The sequence below is a fragment of the Artemia sp. Qi Xiang Cuo genome, chromosome 2, assembly GCF_049724085.1.
Source record: "Artemia sp. Qi Xiang Cuo chromosome 2, ASM4972408v1, whole genome shotgun sequence".
Lineage (NCBI taxonomy): Eukaryota > Metazoa > Arthropoda > Branchiopoda > Anostraca > Artemiidae > Artemia > Artemia sp. Qi Xiang Cuo.
In genome coordinates this window covers 75,505,652-75,527,988 of record NC_142795.1, presented here as the reverse complement: position 1 = coordinate 75,527,988, position 22,337 = coordinate 75,505,652, and the positions used below count along the sequence as shown (strand labels likewise).

General features: G+C 34.7%; 1 protein-coding gene across 3 annotated transcripts in view; it reads right to left on the bottom strand.

The window, feature by feature from the left end:
- Window positions 1-22,337, bottom strand: part of MED25 (Mediator complex subunit 25) — a 101,707-nt gene that overhangs the window by 3,331 nt on the left and 76,039 nt on the right. For 2 of the 3 annotated variants that reach the window (XM_089103246.1, XM_089103239.1), the window contains one exon: window positions 13,513-13,680. In XM_089103246.1, coding sequence (XP_088959372.1) covers window positions 13,513-13,680 — 168 coding nt within the window. The remainder of the gene's footprint in view (window positions 1-13,512; window positions 13,681-22,337) is intronic. The other variant, XM_089103243.1, reaches the window with a different exon arrangement.

Sequence of the window (22,337 nt, the reverse complement as noted above, 5' to 3'; positions counted from 1 at the left end):
AGGTCCTGAAACTTCTAGCGGCGCTTTCTGCCGTTTTGTGGTGAAAAACAACAACTTTGGCCTTCAGAGGACCAAGATACAACAGAGTGAAAATTATGAAAAGCCAATAGATTTAGAACCATTGGAAATCTATTTGTTCGGCTTCACAGTTTCAGGGGTCATATATTTACACACTAGCGCATTTGCTACTAAACTTAAAAGCACTCTACAAAATGAACGTCTAATACGGATAATTATTTCATCGGTTCACTTAAGTAGAGCTTATTCAGCACTGAATTTAGTTACAGAGATGTATAATTGTGCGTCAGCTATTAGGGAGGATGACCAGTCGATATTTCTGCGATTGGGGACAGGAGGGGATGCCTGAAGCATCAAAAAGCGTAGTTTTAGGCCCAAATTTCTTAACTTTCGTCAAGTATCCAGACAAATATAAAAGAAAGGAGGGGAGTGTCATGATCCTCCCCCCTCCAAAAAAAATTTCATTATGAGGAATGTTTTTCAATCAATCCTTTATAAGGATGGAGGCCAGTAGATTGATTTATGGGAAAAGTAAGTTGCCTAGGACCTCAAAAAGTTGTTTCAAATATTACATTACAGATACTTCAAATAAACTGAATGAAAAACCGTTGAATTTTAACATCTGACCTTCCTTTATTTGGAAATATATATATATATATATATATATATATATATATATATATATATATATATATATATATATATATATATATATATATATATATATATATATATATATATATATATATATATATATATATATATATATATATATATATATATATATATATATATATATATATATATATATATATATATATATATATATGTCCATTCTGAGTCTTCACCTTTTGGCAATAGTGCTTGGTTTTGACTCTAATTTGTTGTTTCTGAGGGATCAGTGTTTTTAATCCGGTAATAGATTACCTTCATTTCTAATAAAATCTAACAAGCTTAATTCCATAGTTTCGTTGGATGCTTTCCAATCTACCTGCTATCCAGCTTTTCTTTGTTGTTTTGTTTTTAAACTCTGTTCTCTTTTCCCCTTTCTCGCATTTTTTTTCTATATTTTCCTTCTTTTTCACAATCTTTATTTATCTTGGCATTTCATCATCGACATTGATTTAGTTTATATTCAATCTTTGTTTTTCTCAGTCATTCGAGCTCTACTCCCTATTAAATAAAAAAAAAAAACAAGTTTTTTTTAACTGAAAGTAAGGAGCAATATTAAAACTTAAAACGAACAGAAATTATTCCGTATATGAAAGGGACTGTCCCCGCCTCCCCGCCACGCGCTTTACGCTAAAGTTTTTTAATGTTTTAAAAATTAAGTTGTGAGACAGAGTCAAACTTTAGCGTAAAGAGGGAGCCGGTGAGGAGGGGACAGCCCCTTTCATTTACGGAATAATATCTGTTCGTTTTAAGTTTTAATGTCGCTCCTTACTTTCAGTTAAAAAAAAGTTTATTTTTTATTTAATTTCTGAACATTTTTGAACTAATGCAGCTTTGATTTTGGCTCAACGTACATGAATAGAAAAAACGAAATTTGCATATTAATTTTACTTTTTTTGGGCTAAATGGCTTTCTCGAAATTTTGCTGACCTCTGACGTAACTTACGAATTAACTTACGTAACTAACTTCTATATTCGTATATTTTTATTACGTATATGAGGGAGTTTGCCCCCTAGTCAGTACCTCGCTCTTTACGCTAAAGTTCAAATTTTGTTACACTTCTTTAAGAATGACCCCTATATCACAAAGGCCGTTAATTAGAATAAATAGCTCTGATGAAAGTACAAAGGAAATTTTAGCGTAAAGAGCGAGGTAATAACTAGGGGGCGAACCCAATTATATACATAAAAATTTCTGTTCGTTTTAGTTTTTAGAGTCAAAAGAGATTAGAGGGCAACTAGCCCCCCCCCCCCGCCCCCTTTTCCCCAAATGCATCCAATAAAAATTTTGAGATAGCGATTAAGGTAGATTTCTCAAAAGTCAGATCACAAAAACTCAGGTGTCGTTACAACCCCCCAGGGCCCGGAGGCAGGCGCTTTAAGTTATACCTGGTCGCATATATTGTTCGTATGAAAGGAATGCGCGTATAAACTTTAGAAAGGCCTCATCTGATTTGATCTTGACATTTCGAGCTCATTTTTATAATAGTCAAAAGAGATCCGAGGGAAGCTAGCCCCCCCTCACGCCTTCTTTTTCAAAACCCATCTGATGAAAATTTTGAGATAGACATCTTGTTAAAAAAAATAAAGGTCGGATAAGAAAAACTCCGGTGTCAATTCAACTCCTCAGGGCCCGAGGAAAGGCGTTCTAAGTTATGCTCTAAGGGCCTGTATGGTTCTTATGAAAGGGATGCTCGTATAAACTTCATAGAGGGCTCATTTGATTGGAAATTAAAAGTTCTAGTTCACTTTTTAAGAGCCAAGAGAGTTAAACTAGCCTCCCCCAAGCTCTTTTTGCCCCAAACCCGTCTGCTAAAACTTTTGAGATAGCCAGTGTTTTGGAAAATGTTCAAAAATTAGATATCAAAAACGACCCCCAGAGCCCGGTGGATAGGCGTAAGTGGTGTCCTGGGAGCATATATGGTTCTTATGAAAGGAATGCTCGTATAAACTTCAGAGACGGCTTATTTGATTGGAAATTGAAAGTTTTAGTTCAATTTTTAAGAGTCAAAAGATATCCGAGGGCAACTCGCCCCCCCCACACACACCTTTTTTACCAAAGCCCATCCGGTAACATTTTTATAATAGCCTTTTTGTTAAAAATAGTTCAAAGGTCAGATAAGCAGAATTCCTGTGTCGACAGAACCCTCCAGGGCCCGGAGGCAGGCGTTATGAATAATGCTCTAGTGGAATATATAGTTCTTATGGAAGAGATGCTCGTATAAACTTCGGAGAGGGCTCATTTGATTGTAAATTGAAAGTTCTTGTTCACTTTCTAAGGGTCAAAAGAGATCGGAGGACCACTAGCCCCCCCTCCTCCAAGCGCTAAATGCATCAGATAAAAATTTTGAGATACACATTTTGTTAAAAATAGTTCAAAGTTCTGAAATCAAAAACTTCGGTGTCGACACAGCCCCTAGGGACCGGGGGGTAGGCATTGTAATTTATGCCTTGGGGCATTTATGGTTGTTATGGAAGGGCTACTCTTATAAACTTCATATAGGGCTCATTTGATTTGAAATCGATAGTTGTCATTCACTTTCTAAGAGTAAAAAAAGATTGGAGGGCAGCTAGCCTCCCCCCACACTCCATTTATTTTTTTTCCAGAGGCACTTCATATAGAAGGGGTCGTCGTATAAAATTCAAAGGGGCTCCATTCGATTGGAAATCGAGCGTTCTAGTGCCCTTTTTAAGAGTCAAAAGTGATCAGAGGGCAACTGCCCCCCCCCAAGCCCCTTCTCCCCAAATACATCTGATAAATAATTTGAGGTAGCCATTTCGTTAAAAATAGTACAAAGATCAGATAACAAAAACTCCTGTGTCAACCTCCCCCCCCCCAGGGCCAGGGCAGGCGTTGTAAGTATTGCTCTAGGGGCATATTTGGTTTTTATAGATGGTATGCTCGCATAAACTTCAGAGAGGGTTCATTTGAATGGAAATTAAAAGTTGTAGTTCATTTTCTCAGAATGAAAAAAGATCTGAAGGCAACTAGCACCTCCCGCCCTCCACGCCTTTGGGTGTATCGGATGGATAAACCCATCCGATAAAAATTTCAGGTGACTATTTTGTTAAAAATAGTTCAAACATAAGATATTTAAACTCCAAGATCGACACTGCACCCAGGGCCCAGGAATAGGCCTTTTAAGTTATACTCTCGGGATATATATGGGTCTTATGGAAGGGATACTCATATAAACTTCGAAGAGTGCTTATTTGACTGAAAATAAAAAGTTCTAGTTCACTTTTAAAGATTCAAAAGAGACCGAAGCTTAATCTAGTCCCCCCCACGCCCTTCTTTCCCCAAACCCATCCGATAAAAATTTTGAGATAGCAATTGTGTTAAAGATAGTTCAAACATCAGATAATAAAAACTCCAAGGTTGACACAAACCCTTTTTTTCACTTTGATACCAGTTTTGATACTTTAATGAATATTTGATTATTTTTTTTTAAGTTTGATTTTGAATCTTAAAATTTTTAAGACATCGAGTCTTCCCGCTATCAAAAACGAAAAAAAGTTAGTTAAAAAAAAAATTTCCGAAAAATTAGTTTTTCAAATAAAAGAAAAGGATCTATTAAACCCAAGCTTAGCATGTAAAAGTAACTTTTAAACTTTAAAATGAACACAACAAGAAACCACTTTTAAAGAATAAACAAAACCCAAAACGAACAGAAAGTAAATAAACAATCATAATACAGAGATACAAAAAGTAATGATACAAACGAAAAAATAGATCACACAGCAAGTAATGCTTATATTGAATATGAATATCAAGCTTAAAACAAAAAAAGAATATTTTCCTATTGAAGCATAAATGAAACTTAAACGAACAGAAATTAAATAAACAATCAATGCAACCAAACATACAATAGATATTAATGTTGTTCGTTTCAAGCTTGAAACGAACAACACTCACCACCAAAATGAGTTTGAGCATAACCTCCTTCTCTCACTGTAAAAGTCTAAAACCTACTACGTCATTTGCGCTTTACTGAAAACTATATGCATCTTGAAGAGTTTTGGAAAGTATAAACAACATCAAATTGAATGTTTGATGTATAATGACATTAAATGTTGAAAGATCCATCAGTTCAAGAATTTACTTCACTGTAATTGTATTTTTATTTTCAATACTGAAACTGGAAAAGAAAATATTTGTAATATAATCCGTTTTCAGTTAAGCGCCAATGACGCAGCAGGCTTTTGGTTTTTATTTACAGTTAGGAAAGGAGGCAGTATCCAAACACTTGTTTGTAGGGAAACTATATTCGTCTTTAAAAACTTTAAAAAGAGCTAATAAATTAAACTGAATATTTTATGTATAACGATATTAACTGCTGAAAGCTGTTCAGTACAAAATTTTTCTATAATCTGAATGTTTGTACTCCATATGAAATTCAAAAGAAAATAATTGAAATAGAGTTGGTCTTAAGCAAAGCGCTAGTGATGCGGTAGCTCTTAGAAATCCAGAGTGAGAGAAGGAGGCCATACCCAAACTCTTGTTTGTGGTGATTTTTTTTCGTTTCAAGCTTGATTTGCATATTCAATTTAAGTTTCACTCGTTTTAAGATTTATTGATTAATTTACATTAATATCTATTGTATGTTTTTGTGCATTGATTGTTTATCTAATTTATGTTCGTTTTAAGTTTCATTTATACTTCAATAGGAAAAATTTTTTTTTCATTTTAAGCTTGATATTCGTATTCAATCTAAGAGTTACTCGCTTTAAGATCTATTTGTACATCTATATTATTACTTTCTTTATGTTTTTGCTATAATTGTCTATTTAATGTCTTCTCATTTTTTGTTTCATTTATTATTTAATATTAATTTCTGGTCGTGTTTATGTTGAAATTTAAAAGTCATTTTTATATGATTATCTTAATTTTAAAATGGCCTTTACTTTTCTTTGAAAACAAATTTTTTGGATTTTTTTTTTTTTTAATTAATTGCACAAAATACTTCTACAATAAGACGGCAGTTGTTACACCTAAGCACCCATCTTACAGGCTTAGTCATATAATATCTTTCTGATCGAAGGACATTAGGGGCGAAATCCTCCTGCTTTTTCCTCTCTCCTATATTTATGTGAATTTTCATAAAGCTAGAAAACTTGACTCAAAATAGATTTTTTGAGACGTCAGGCCCTCTCCTTCCCACCCACCGAAATACTCACATCCACTCTTTTCCTTTAATGACTGGTGCACAACTATAGGCAACTATGCATAATTTTATGAAGCCTCAATGAATCATTCATTTCTGTGAAACTTATAATAACTGTCTATATTAACCATTTACTTCGCAAGGACTGCTTTATAAAAAAGAAGATTTTCACCTGACAAAACGAAAACTTGCAATTTATTATACTGAGTAGCTTTTTGTTATTAGGCCAAATATGCATAATCATAGAATATTTATATTCCTCGGGTAGCTAATATGTAAGAAAAAAAATATTTCAACAAAAGTAGATTATATAATTTGAATTATCAGCTCGTAAATCACGCCGATATCTACGTCATAAGACCGTAGAATGAGTAGCAGGGGAACTTTTTCCCCAAAAATAAAGCATTGTTTGATTCAGCCAGTATATCACCTGGTACACAAAGCATGTCATAGACTTGATTCCAAAACGCAATTCGCGTTTTATTTTGGCAGGACCTTTAATGTGATGCACTAAAGCATTTATCACTGTCTAAAAGTTTGTCATGTAATTATTCAAAAACTTACCTTACCTTTTTCTCTTCCTATATACTTTTTTTCTATTCGTTTCTCATCTTTTCATCCCCTGTATTTTCTAATAGCGCTCTTTGAATATATTTTTCTCTTTCATTGTTTTAATGTTGTATTATTGCTCTGAAAATTGTTCTTGCAAACTTCTACAAGGTGGGTTATGGGGAGGGCGGAATGACGCTATGAATTATTTTGACGTACTTTTGGCATGGGAACAAATGAATTTGACATGCATAAATACTTATTTTGCAGTGTAAATGTAAATAATATTCACTATAAAGGGTGTTTGTCGAATTAAAAAATGTAATGAAACATCACCCAGAGTTTTTTTTACCAAGTAATCAAGGAGCGATAAGTAAGGAGCGATCCGGCTCAATAGTAACGGAAACTCTAAAAAAAGGAATTTTGATGCCAATAGATAGATCAAAAGAATCAGATTTTTATGCTGATTTCAAATATATAAGTTTCATCAAGTTTACTTTTACCCATCAAAAGTTACGTGCCTAAGAAGATTTGACTTATTTTCAAAAAAGGGGGAAACATCCCCCAAAAGTCATAGAACTTTAATGAAATTCACACCATGAGATCAACGTATCAGAGAACCCTACTTTAGAAGGTTCAAGCTCCTATCTGAAAAAATGAGGAATTTTGTATTTTTGCCAGAAGAAAGATCACGGATGCGTGTTTATTTGTTGTTTTTTTTTTTTTTCCAGGGATGATCTATCGACCCAGTGGTTCTAGAATATTGCGGGAGGGCTCATTTGACCGGAAATTAAAATTTCTAGTGCCCTTTTTAAGTGACAAAAAAATAGAGGGCAACTAGGCCCCCTCCCACACTAATTTTTTTCCCAGTCATCCAATCAAATTTTGAGATAGCCATTTTGTTCAGCATGGTCGAAAAGTACAATAACTATGTCTTTGAGGATGACTTAATCCCCCACAGTACCCGAAATTTTTAATGAAAATAACACCATAAGATTCAACGCATCAGAGAATTCTACTATAGAAGGTTCAAGCTCCTGGAATTTTGTATTTTTGCCAGAAGAAAGATCACGAATGCGTGTTTATTATTTTTTTTTCAGGGGTGATCGTATCGACCCAGTGGTCTTACATGAAAGAATCTTTTCATGGAGGAAGTTCTCATGGGGGAAGGGACATTGCTATGAAGGGGGCGCCGAATTTTCCAGCATTATTTAAAAAAAAAGATCAGAAATTCAATAAAAAAAACAATTTTTTCAACTGAAAGTAAGGACCAACATCAAAACTTAAAACGAACAGAAATTATTATGTATATGATTGGATTCACCCCATAGTCATTACCTCGCTCTTGACGCTAAAGTTTTCTTGTTGTAATTTCATCAGAGCTATTTATTCTAATTAAAGGCCTTTGTGAATAAGGGGTCATTCTTAAAGAATTGGAACAAAATCTGAACTTTAGCGTAACGAGCAAGGTATTGACTAGGGGGCGAACCCCCTAATATAATTGATACAAATATACGAATATAGAAGTTCGCTACGTAAGTTAATTCGTAAGTTACGTCAGAATAAAATTTCGAGAAAGCCATTTAGCCAAAAAAAAAGTAAAATTAATATATAGATTTCGTTTTAATTATTCATGTACAGTGAGCCTAAATCAAAGCTGCATTAACTCAATAACGGATCAGAAATTAAATTAAACACAAACAAGTTTATTTTAACTGAAAGTAAGGAACGACATTAAAACTTAAAACGAACAGAAATTATTCCGTATATAAACGGGGTTGTCCACCTTTTATACACGGAATAATTTCTGTTCGTTTTAAGTTTTAATGTCGTTCCTTTCTTTCAGTTAAAAAAAAATTTGTTTTTTTTTATTTAATCTTTTAAAGGTCTGACAAAATCGGGAAGGCATGAATTTTTTAGAATAAGTATGTGCGAATCTGAAGTTTTAAAAGTGCCCCTACAAGTTTTTGTGCAATTCTATTCATTGTATCATCGAGCTTTTGTTTAGTCCCCAAGGTATACTGCGTCTCTGATTTAGCATGTTGTGCTGAACTGACAAAAACCAATAGACGTTTCCCATTACAAATAGCTTATCATCCAATGCAGATGGAGAGTTAGACAAGCTTGACATCCAATTTAGGCAAATTTACCAAACTCTGGGATCACAAAAATGTTCTTTTCTCAATGATCCAAAGAATTATATAGCTTCTGACTAGAATTTTAAATCCAGCGCCAAATTTTTATTATTTTTGAAAGTTGGGAACCATACTCTTATCATTTTTCAAGCCTTACAAGTAAGGAAAAATGCCTTCTCAGACTCAAATTTGGGCTGGGAATCTAAATCCCAAAAGCTTCATTCCCGTATCACGAAATAAATTCAGAGTTAACGAAAAGCCAGTGCTCTGTAGCAGAGGAAGGGATATAAATATAAACTTGAGAAAAAGCTTTGGATATTCTTATAAAACTCCACAAGCAAAAGAACTTAGTGTTCATGTTCAGCCGAAATATGTTACAACTAGCTGGTCCTCTTGCCTCTCTCCATAGAAAATGCTTTGCAGCGGGATTATTCCCGAAAGCCTGGAAAACTGCTCATGTGGTCCCTGTTCCAAAGGCAGAGTCTGACCTTACTTATGTAGGATCATTTTGTCCAATATGTCTGATGTCCTGCGTAGGTAAAGTTTCTGAAAGCGGCATTAATAAGACCCTTTACCCATACCTCGAGTTACATCTACTGTTAGCAGACATGCCATGCGGTTTTCACAGAAAACGGTCTACGTTAGACTGTTTGATTGCCCAGTATCAAGAGTGGGTTGAGCTCCTTTCTCAGGGACACGATATTCGCCTTCTCTCCTTTGACATTGCAAAAACCTCGGATCGTGTATGGCACGAGGGACTTCTTTGTAAACTGAAAGCCTATGGAATTCATGGTCGACTATTTGACGTGCTTGCTGACTTTCTTCGTCAACGATCGTTGCAAGTTGTCCTCGATGGCTTCATATCAAAAGAACACCCAGTTTTATCAGGAGTACCACAAGGAAGTATTCTTGGGCCAACTCTTTTCTTGGTGTTCACAAACGACCTAGGGGACACCCTTGTGAAAAAACCTCCCCACTTTGCGGATGACACAACAACAAAAACATCAATCGCAAAAGACGAAGATACCAGTGAACCCCAGAAGGAGCTTCAGGCGGACCTGGTGAAAACTGAGGCGTGGCAGATGCATGGCTTGGAAGTTTTGACACATTAAAAACGAAAGAGCTCCTAATTTCTAAGGCGCGTAATATGAGGGCTCATCCTGATTTCATCTTCAAAGAAGAGGTAATAACGCGAGTTGATACACTGCGCCTACTTGGAGTTAATTTCTCTTCGGATCTCTCATGGACTAAGCATATCAGTAAAATTAGATCCTCTTGCAACAAGAAGTTAGGAGTTATCCTAAGATGCAAAAATTTTCTTCCTGATGATTCTATTGTGCCATTTTTCAACTCGTGCATCAGACCTGTCATGGAATATGCATGTCCTCTCTTCGCTGGTGCACCAAAAAGCCACATCGCTCCACTCCAACATATTCAAAATAGAGCAGTGGGTGCAGCAGCCTCTGGCAACACGAAAACTAAAACCCCGCAGCTGATCCTAGTACATTTCGATGAGGCGTTCATGCCTGTTTCCTGTAAGTATTTCCATAGCCCTCCATCGCAGAACTTATCGAAGGTTATTCTTGATAAAGCAAAGCCTTTGCAATTAACTTGCCGAAGTACAACTCGTTAGGATTACCTCGAGAAGTGTACTCCCCTTCAAGAATATCTGAAAAAGAGTTTCGCCCGGCGATCGGTCGCCACATGGAATAGATTACCGGCAGAGGTAATCCCCAAAAATCCTTCCCTTGACGTGTTCAAGAGAAGGTATAACAAGTACCTCAGTGTTAGAAAATGAGGTAACTACCAGGACTAGCGGCAAATCATCATTTGCGATGGAGCCATGAAGCCTGTAGTAAAAAAAAAAAAAAAAAAAAAAAAAAAAAAAAAAAAAAAAAAGGGACATAGTTCAACGCATTCAGCAGCGTCTATACACAGTGTTTTTTTCTCTTGCCCTCTTTAGACCCGTGATTCCCAACGTGGTTAGCTGGGTCATGGACAGGACGTACATGCTTCGACTGACTATACTTTAGAGCCGTAATTTTGAAGAAAGAAACATTTTTCGTGTGAAAAACATCACATTCAAATGCATTTAAAGAGCAAAAAAGATATAGGATAGTACTGCAATAACGTTATACATTGTATAAATGGCGTTGTATTCAGACAATATTTTTCATTAGATGCCAATTTAAGGGCCTTTTAAGCTTCCTTCGGGTAAATACATGTAAAATTCTGAATAAGAAAATTTAAATATCACAATGAGGAATCAGGATTTTAGAAATGCCTAGGTGGAGCAAGACCCAAAATCGGTCCTAGACGTGGAGGAGCTACGGCTTTAGACTTTTTATTACTTAATAAAAAATTAAATTACATACAAAAAAAAAAAAAAAATTTCAAAAAACGCATTTGGTAGGGATTGTTTTATGATAGTTCTTTTAAAATTGTACAGAATGATGAAAGCATGACTTTGAGACCCCTCTCCTCTTCAGGGAGTACTGGAAGCAGAGCTTAAAAGCTTCAAAAGCCCCCCCCCCCATAGAATCCCCCCATAGGATTTTATACGATAAAATAGTTAATTTGTCTAAAATATGTTTATACAAAATTCTCCCATCAAAAATTCTAGGCATTCAGCCCAGACGTAAGTTAGTAGTAAAATTTCACAAGGGTAAACTTAATGAAACAAAAAAAATTATAAGCTAAATAAAAAAAATATCTTTGAAAAACTTTTAAGTAGTCAAGTAAGCATATCTAATTCTTTAGCCTTTCAAATTATGCATTCCCCCTTCACAGAGGGGTAAGGTTTTAAACGGCATCTACTACAAAATGTTACATACTTAGAATCCGGGAGAGAAAAAAAAAATCATTGAAGTACTTTTTGGAGGCTGCTGGGTTAAAATACTTCAACAGACAATATACAGTACAGTTTATTTCCAAGTCCCAAGAACAGTGAATTGGAATTTGAATGTTTGAATTGGCTCAAAAACCTTACACAACTATATATGTTTTTAAAAATGGGGAAAGATCGACAATTCAAAATGTTTAAACAAACATACCTCCATAGACAGTTATGCAGTTTTTGGTAGCAGATGACGCCAAATTAAAGAAGAAAAAATATGGATAAAAAGTCAGCCAAAAGCTAAGCTAAAAACATACGTCACAAAACAACTTAAGAACATGTAGCTATTCTTTGAAGGTATGGTTAGAGCCGTCCAAGCTGAGTGGTTAGTACGCCAGGCATGAAATCCTCAGGACAGGGGTTCGAGTCCTGGTGTAGCTGATTATTTGGTTTGGAACGGAGGTCATCGTGACTCTATAAGCTCACCCAGAGTCCCAACCACGTGTTGCACTCCCGGCTGAAGGCATCGAATCAGGAGATCGATGTTTGCGCTACGCCGACTATTGATCAGCATACGATTTTTTTTGCTTTTTTTGTGGTGATCTTCGGGAATCACTAGATAAGTTAAGTTTAAATCTTAGAGACAAAAATCATTGTCAAATTTTACTGATTACTATGCGTATGTATTTTCATTGTTCTGAATGGCAACACTGACGAAAAAGTAAACTGCCTTGAAAGCTACATAGTTTTGAAACAAGCAAAAGAAGCATCTTAAAAAAAATAGCAGTTTTCAGGCGTTAATAGACATGTAGAGGGAGAAAAATGTTTTTACTGTAGTGTCCTTGGAACTTCAAGGTTTAAGACTTCTGACAGGAACATTCTAAAGCAACGTTTAGACAAAACAAATAATCCAGATTTACAATATTTGAAACATTCTGAAATTTTTCTTATAAATTACTGAAAAATTCCCCAGTCCCTCAGCAGAAGGATTGGGAACACGAAAATTCATGCTAATATTTTCCTCTTACCAGCTTATAAATAGCTAACTCTAAAAGATCATTATCAAATTCATATTTGTCAAGATACTTAGCAATATACAGACCGAGAAAAACACTCCTAGATGTACAAGAAAAAGAGCAGTGTGTATAAGAAAGAAAATCCTTGTATGTTAAAAAGAGAAATATTTAATACTAGAATGAACACTGTCAGCAAGCACAGCATGAACCGTTCTAGACAAGCCTTACTAAGTAGGGTTACTTTTACTGATAGGTTTGTTTACAATATATTAATAAATTTTTTCATGAATTTATTCATTTGATTTAATTTATAAGATATTGAATTTCTTTGTCTATTCATTAATAAATTAATTAATAATTATTCATTTAAAGCAGCTTCTGAGTACCATCACCATACTCAGTTGTTACGAATATACATACATTTCTTTCCATTATATTGCTCTAACTTCACAACTACACTTATTCCCTCACTAACACGACTGCTTTTATCCATACACACCAGCTGTAGAAGATTGTAGAAGACTAAGGTGCCAACCATTATCCGAAAAGCTCCCTGGGAAAACTGAGGGGGTTAACCTTCAATAAAAAATACTGAGAAGTTTAAGACCCACCTTACATAATTACTTTTAGCATATCAAAATCTTACCAAGCACAAAATGATAAACCCCGGTCCCCCTCCCACCCCCCAAAAAATGAATACTTGGCACCCTAGCATATACTGTTCGATGAAAGCCTTTTAAATATAAATTTCCCAGATTTCCTTTTGGTTATTATATACGTATATGTTTTCTAGAGCTATAATGAAAGACAGGTAAGATGAGTAGTTACGTTCAACAGATGAAGGATAATAGTAGTGGTGTCAATTTACGCAAACGTAGGGAGTGTGCCCTTAATTGACACCCCTGGATAATAGGTTGCCAAAACCGCACAGGGCTAAGGAAAAGGCAGGAACTCTTTGAGCGGGGTGAAAGGTCATATGAGTAGGGATTATCCGGAAATCCAAATTTCACGGGAGGAGGAAAGAGTGAAAATTTGGACGTAACTAGGTGATAATGAGCGTTCACAGTTGCCTTGGCCTCCGATGGGTTGTTAGTGGTGGTAGCAACATATGATTTAAATACCTGTTGCAGCAGATGTCTCAATCCGGGATTAGCTGGAACGTTTGGTCTCATCATTCTCTGCTGCTGTTGCTGTTGTAAATTTGGCTGCATTCCTCCCACTGCAATGCCTGATGCTCTCTGTTGCATACCAGGTTGGTTTTGAATTTGTACTACTGTGAACTGTTGCTCCTAGAGGAGATTTCCATAAGAAAAAAAAGCAAGAAAGAAGAACATAATAAAAATAAATAACAGTTCCTTTGTTACTTCAGTCAGTTGTTTTGAACTTTGCCCTTCAGTTGTTCCTTCAATCGGTTGTTTTGTTCCTTTAAGCAAAAAACTGATTTAAACAAAACTACTTCTTGAATCAACTCTTTTTGATCTTCATGGACTTGATGGTTTTTCAGTTGATTTTTATTAATCCAAGGAAAAGCTACTCAATTAAGGGCATTCTATTCAAACAAAATGATAGAATAAAGGCATAAAAAGTAAGGCTCAAGAATAGCATGTATACTTTTATTAAAACAAAACCAAACATTAATGCTTCTTGTGCAAGCAGAATACACAAATTAAAAGTACTAAAATGTTCATACTAAATATATGGTACTTACCTATTATACGAGAAGCACTCGAGCATTTGGATCGCAAAAATCAGACAGGACAATAACCCGTTAGTTTGCAATGCATAGAGATAGAATAGTGTCTCACCATGGATGTTTGATTCAAGATGTGGGATTTGCCAAAGACCGAAGAACAGGCAATTATATATTTCCAGGATAAGGGGTTGTTGCCCAAAACAAACAGTGCATCAATGGACAAACCATGACTTTGTACTCTTAGGAGAAGCAATATCTTTGGAAGCGTAAACTAACCTAATGTAACGTTCACTAGCATTAGCCAAACTACACTTCTCGAGTGCTTCTCGTATAATAGAGAAGTACCAAATATATTCTAAGGGTGGGAAAAAGCAGGATTGTCAGAGAAGGGAAATGTGTAAAACAAAGTGAAAAGAAGGTCTCTTCCAAATTGACTAGGACAGTTCAAAAGGCTGCATATGACTTGTTCTTTTAAGGTTGAGAATTGCAGTCTACATTCGTACAATCAGCACCCTCACCCAATTACTTCCCTCGTTTTTCCGGTGTCTTTATACTACTTAGTTTAGCTTAGCTAGGGTTACCTCGCTTGGCAAGGTTGTATTTTGCTTTTGATATATTACATTTTACTTCTTCTTTCACCGACAAAAAAACACGGTTATTACATTAATATTATTACAAGAAGTTAATCAATTAGGTTGGGCATACTAATAAAAGTATACTATTTCGACGATATAACTATGGGAATATTTGGTAGGTAATCTGCTCTGGCCACTGCTTGTGGTTTCACAATTATAAATTCTGCTTTCATCCGTTGATTTTTCTAAGCAAGTAATTGCATGAACAATCCGCTACATGTCTTTTACTCCAACAATTTGTTGTTGTCCATTTTTCTTTTCTCTCTCCTTTTCCCTCTTCAAGCGGTTACGAGTATAAAACATCATTTCGTACAAGAGGACGTGGGTGCCTCTAGACCTGAGCAGTACCCAAATCTGACAATTTTTGCATTTTTTTTATAGTTGTTCTCTTTTCACGCAATTTCTATGTACCTTTTTCTTTTCTTTCGCCCCCCCCCTCCTAGAGATAAGTTCATGTGTTTAACGGTCAAATTTGTTAAAAGTAACGTTAGGTTGTTTTCTATTCATCATACGTTTTCTATGTAGTGAAAAAGTTATTAGTGCAAACAACTGGTCGAAATATAATCTCTAAAATACAAAATTTATGTCTCCGTTTTTCTTTATTACAGATTTCCATCTCTAGCCGTATTAAATCTAATCAAATCTCTTCTTTCCTATATAGATGTGACTTTTTCGCTTCCAGTTACTGGTATCAATCTCCAGATCTGTATCATGTACAAAAAACCATCATGTGCAACAACTTATCGTCAAAGATTGTCTAAAAACCCAAAAAGTCTTTAAAGTTTTTCTTTGTTGAAGATTTCCATCTCCAGTTTTATTAAATCTAACCTGCCATTTTCTTTTCTTTATAGATAAACGTTTTTCACTTCCAGCTATTGATATCAATCATCGTAACCTATGGAAGTTGAAAAAAACAGGATTGCAAAACACCTGGTCGTCAAGAGCAGCTAAAAGCCCAAAGCAAAATTTTCAGGATTGCTTAGCTAAAAAGTACAAGAATCAAACCCAAAAGGAATCTATTTCTTCAATATGCCCTTTAAGTTGTCTTTGCCCTTTTAGTCTTTGATTTTTTATGCATTGAAAAAAAATTTACCCCCCCCCCCCATAAAAAAAACAAAAATCCTGGATATGGTTCTGAGACCACTCCAAAGAGAAAAGTGTAATCAGAAATATCTTTGGATGGACACAAATAAAACTGTTCCCGATTTTCGAACCCTCACACCACAAACTTTAGTCAAGTCATCCTTAACATGTTATAAAGAAACCTCATTTGGAATTATATTATGGTTCGGAATTTCAGCAAGAGTAAGGAAAAATTCTTAAGAGTCATATCTTTGATCTTCGCAAGAGGAGAATGTCTCAGACGAGAGGCAAACAAATTTTATATTTAGAACGAACCTCTGGGGGCCTTCGCATCTGGAGGCCTTTATCAATGAAAAAAAAAACGAACTAACTTCACTAAAACATATGAAAATACAAAATAAAAACACACACTGCAAAAAAAAAAAAAAAAAAAAAAAAAAAAAAAAAAGGAAACAGAAAATATTTAAACAAAATCCAAGATGGATTATGTTTTCGGTTTTCTTTTTCTTTTTTTGGAATTGCGTAAGTATTTTTACTTTTTTTTTCATGTTTTGTTTAAGGTGTTTTTTTTTTCATTGATGAAGCCTTTCAGATGCGAAGCCGAAAAAATTCCAATTTTTACACATTATTTTTATATAAAAAAAACTGTTTATTTTATTTTCAGTGACTTTTTTGAATATTTACTGAAAAATACACTTTACTAAAAAAACATTATATTTACTTAACTTTATTTACCTAATTTACTATTTACTTAAAAATAATATATTAAAATATATTATTGGCCCCTAGCTGCAATCCACAATTTTAGCATTTGATTTGGACGATGTTCCATTAGTTTAATCAAAAACCTCAAATAAAGAGTATGACTTTTATTTGAGTTGTTTATCTCTTTTACAAACATGAACTAAATTATTATTTATTACGAACGTGATTACAAATATAATTTTATCTTTAAAATTATCTTATATTTACGTCAAAAAATATTTACAAGAAATGGAAGTTTTTGCACATTTTCTCAAGAAAAACACTTGGTTTACGACGATAATATTAATTGAACAAAGGAAAGTTGGACAGGGACGCGTTGTTTATTGGTTACTATTTAACCGTATTTGTTTCACTGAGGCACTCTACCCTATTCTTGCTGAAAAAAAAACAAGTTTTTTTTTCAACTGAAAGTAAAGAACACAATTAAAACTTTATACGAACAGAAATTATTCCGTATATGAATAGATTTGCCCCCTCTTCAGTACCTCGCTATTAAAGAAAAAAACAATAAAGAAAGTAACAAGGAACCATGCATCTTTGAAGTTTCTTCTGGCATAAAAAAACCTCTAGGAGCTTAAAACCTCTACAGTAGGGTTCTCTGATATGCTGAATCCTATTGCGTGATTTTTGTTAAGACTGTGAGACTTTCTGTGGGTGTCTTCCCCCTTTTCACGAAATCTGGGCAAATTTTCTTAGGCTTGTAATTTTTTTGGGTAACTTAATGGACTTTATATATTTGAAGTCATCATAAAAATTCAATTCTTTTGAATTATCTATTGGTATTTAAACACTTTTTTTTAGTTTCGGTTACTATCGAGCCGCGCGGCTCCTTACTTACAAGTTCGTTGCAACGAACTGTTTAATGTACAATTTTATAGCAACAATATTTGGGTAAATTAACTGGTGTACCTTTATGCTTTAGAAATAACGTTACCTGAATTTCTATTAAAATACCTCGTTATGCCCCTTCAGAAAAAAGAAAAAAAAGTAGAAAAGAAAAAAGTCCCGCCAATGGAATTTTGCGACTTGTTTGCAATCTGAAGCTGTTACAAAATCGGTTAGAACAAAACAACATATAATCATAATAAGAAGGAAATATACTTTATATATATATTTGTTTAGTTTTCTGCAGCGTCTTGACTTTAACCCGAGAGACAAAATTTAGAATTGACATTTGCTTTATTTTAGTTACCTCATGTATTCAACAGAAATAATTCTATTGTAAATTCGATTATAACTCATCTTGGTTACTTCCAGAATCGGAAAGGAGAAGTTCTTGTAACTTTTTTCGTTTCTTTACTTGTTTTTATTTTTGACATTTGTTTTCTTCTCTGAGTTTCCTTTTATGTCTTCAGCTACTGTTTTAGTCCTTTTCAAGCCATACTGTTTTCATTTTCTTGCTATTTTAGTTTCTTTTTCACTCAGGGTAAGTAAAAATCGAAAAACAGTGGAAAACGAGCAAAACAAGGCGAGCTTAAAGAGAAAACAAAGCAAACTAAAACAAGAAGTAAAAAACGAAGAATTAAAACGCATTAAAGAATTAAAAAATGCCACGCCCTTGGATAGTAGAAAATTTAGAGATTAAATATTTTGTCATTGCTTAATTTGAAATACTGATACTTTACATTGTTTCATATTTATATAAATTGATCATTCGGTTTCATGTTCCTTTTTGGCTGGCAGAAGGTGTTTTTTTTTTCAGTCATGTATTTTGTTAAGATTAAAAGTAACTGAAGGTGGTCATCTTATTAGATTAAATAAAATAAACAGTTTCTTTTAACTGAAAGTAAGGAGCAACATTAACGCTCAAAACGAGCAGAAATTATTCCGCAAATGAAGGGTTGCTCCCCTCCTCAATACTTTATTCTTAACGCTTAAGCTTTTAGCACCTTTAAAAAAAGCTTCCCGTTGTAATTACACGGCCCTTTTGTTTCAGGAGCCATTCTTAAAAAATGGGACAAACAGTCAAACTTTAGCGCAAAAAGAGTGAAATATTGAGGGGGGCCAACCACTTGATATACAGAAAGATTTCTGCTCGTTTTGAGCTTTAATGTTTCTCCTTACTTTCAGTTAAATAAAATGTATTTTCTTATTTAATTTCCGATCGTTTTTCAAATAATGTCGGTAAATCTGGCTCTTCCTCCATAAAAAAAATCCCCCCGCCGTTCACAGGAAACTACTCCGTGGAAATTTCATCCAACGTAAAATACAACCCCCCCCCCCTCCGTAAAATTCCCTCCGGAGTTCCGTCCTCACTGAAAATACCCCCCCCCCCCCAAAAAAAAAAATTCTTTGCGGACAATTCAGCCTGAAAAATTTTTCTTGGCATTCTTTCATTAGAAAAAGACCAATTCCTAATCGTTTTCTCGATCACTCCAGAACTCGCCTCTTCCGTGGAAATTTTTCCCCGGAAATCCAAGCACGCTGAATACAGCCCCTGGATAAATCCCCCGGAACATCTCCATATGCAAAATTGAGTTGGCAAAGAGAAAGTAAGACAAATAAAAGAATTTCGTACAGGAATTCTGTCAAATTCCCACAGTGTAAAATTTCTCCTGGAAAGTTCACCCCCTGAAAATTCTCCCTATGAACACCCACCTCAAGCACGAAATCCCCCCCTCAAAAAAATAAATGTCTGTAAACTACCCAATAACAAATTCTATACGTAAACAATAGGCAAATTTCATAATTTACAGGCCTCTCCCCACGGACTATGGAGGACCATGTTACCCCTATGGACATAGTTATTGGATCTTTTAACTATGCTGAACAAGATATCTATCTCAAAATTTTGATAGGACAACTTTGGGAAAAAAGGGGCGCGGGAGGGGGATTAGTTATCCTCCAATCTTTTTGGTTACTTAAAAAGGGCACTAGAAGTTTTAATTTCCGTTCAAATGCACCCTCTTCCGATCTTCTAAGACTATTATTTCGATACGATCACCCCTGGAAAAAAAATAAATAAACACGCAGCCAGGATCTTTCTTCTGGCAAAAATGCAAACTTCCAAATTTTTGTATATAGAAGCTTAAAACTTCTACAGTAGAGTTCTCTGATACGGTTATTCTGATGGTGTGGTTTTTATTAAGATTCCTTGACTTTTAGGGGCGTTTCCCCCTTTTTAGAAAATCAGGTAAATTTTCTCAGGCTCGTAACTTTTGATAGGTAACACTAAACATGATGAATCTTACATATTTGGAATCACAGTAATAAGCTGATTTTTTTTATGTGTCTATTGATATTAAATTTTTTGAGTTATTTTTTTCGTTTTTAAGAGTATCGGTTACTATTGAGCCGATTCGCTCCTTACAGCTCAGTCTAATTACAAATCAGTCTACATGGTCTACGCTCTAGTATCATTGACAGGACCTTAGTATTTCCGGATTTACCTTGTCAAGCCTCGACAGTAGATGTCAAAATGTTTCAATAGGCCGAAAAGACCAAAATAGCTCTTTTAAAAGAATTTAAACATCCACATTATAGACGCATAAGGGAATTAAACTCCTATTTGTGAAGAAAAAATAATAAGAATGGTCATGAATAACACTATAGCTCGTAATAGTACATATCAGCATTAAGTCCCGTGACACTCACACTGTGGAGCAAAGCTTCGTCAGTTTCTTGACTACATATACTTCAAGGATCGCCACTGTTTCCTAGCTCTCTTTACTTTACGAATATACCTGGTTGACCATGGGATGCCAACACAGGAAAGTATCGTTACGTAAAGGAGTGTACCGGAAGAAAGCAAGAGAAGTGCCACTACGTAACATGCCTGTGCAATCATAGGGGGCCGAAACACAGACTTTGGAGGCTACCTTCTCCTTCAAACCACTAAATTTGGCTGGAGCATTCCTTTTGTGTGATTCACATAGTTCACTTTCAGATAAATATATTTTGTAATTATACATGTGCGACAAGGATAATGACGACTCGGTCATTAACTTAGGCTGAGAGGCATCAAAAGGATGTTTTCTTACTCAACGGATGTATAGAATTCAAAGCATTGTATTTATCATTGACTTTTCTTTCATATAAATCGTTCACCTTAAAACCAATTTCTCAGTGAGAAAAGGATATGAGGTACTTACATATTATACCGACCTCGCCCAAGAAGTGAAGTTAGAAAACAATACTTTACCCTCCCTCCCCCTTTATCCCCCTAATGTGCAAATATAATGCCCAAATTATACATTTTCAATGCATTCTGCAACCCGTAACTTTTTTTTTCCAGTTTTTGTTTCGTCACAGTTGATTGAATTTACAGGTATAGGGATTGAAACAACTGAGACGCATTGGGAGAATAGATAGAAAATATATAATTTGGATTTATATATTTGCACATTAGGGGGGGGTAAAGTATAGCAGGACTGCATGCAAAATGTTTTAGCTACAATTATTCTGCATATTATGAAGTATGAATGATTAACCTAACTTCACTTTTTGGGTGGGTCGGTATAAATGTAATTACCAGATATGATTCCAAGTATCTGAATGTCCATAATTATTAGGCTTGGCTAGAGATACATTGGCCTTTGGAGCTTTATTCACAAAAAAAAAAAGAAAAAAAAGCGCAACAGGTTACTTTAATACATCTTAAAAGTTGGAAAATTTTCACCGCTAACACTCCCAAAAGCTAAAAAGCTAAATATATAGGTAAAACGGAAAATCTTAGTCCTTGACGGCTCACCAGTCTTTACATCTTTTTTATTTCGTAAGTAATAGTTTACCAGAGTGTGGGTCATGACCTGCCGGCGAATTGTAGAAAATTAACATCGATCTATCGATCTCCCAAAAGCTAAAAAGCTAAATATATAGGTAAAACGGAAAATCTTAGTCCTTGACGGCTCACCAGTCTTTACATCTTTTTTATTTCGTAAGTAAGCGTTTACCAGAGTGTGGGTCATGACCTGCCGGCGAATTGTAGAAAATTAACATCGATCTAGAAATGTGTTTGAAATTGTATCATAAATTAATTTTTGGTTGCTTTGTCAGAAGGAGTATTGAAGCATAAAGGTGAAATTGATAATTTTTTTAATTTGCACAGTCACTACTTCTCTGGGTAAAATCAGGTTCTCATTTTGAGGGTGCTTAAGAGAAACAAGTGTGAAAACAGACTGGATGTCAAACCTAATTCAAAAATAATATTAGTATAAATACCTCCTAACTTTCAATTGTTTTGACGACAAACAATCATATTCCATACTAAGGGCATGTGAGAAGACCTTTCTTCATCTACAAAACATCTAAATGGATACAATTGTTAATCTTTTAACTACTTATATTTTTAGTAGCCTCTAGCCTCTAGAGAAGAAACGCTCTTCGGCTCGCGAAGTCAGCCACACTCAAATAGCCTACAATGCTGGTGTTTTTCCAGGAAAAGAAGAGACAGTTTATTGTTTTAGGCTAGTATTTAAATATAAACTTTCAGAAACTAGAAAAAATGAATTAGGCAAACAAATAAAATTTAACTTCGAATGAACGGAAATTAGGAAAAATTGGAGCCTTCTCAGCCTTATACTAGGGTGTAATTCATCTTCTATTCAAAGAAACCTGACAGTTTAAAATAATTTGGGTTTTGAAATAGAAAAGAAAATCGCACATTTTTTTTTTAAACTCATGTGTTTTATGTTAATAAAGAGATTAGTTTCTAGGAAAGCATAGCGGTGGATTTGATATTGTAGTACCACTACATCAGAGGTACTTACAATAGTTTCGCATCATAAGAGTATCGAAGAACTGTTGAAGTACAGTTGTGCTGTCATGGTAG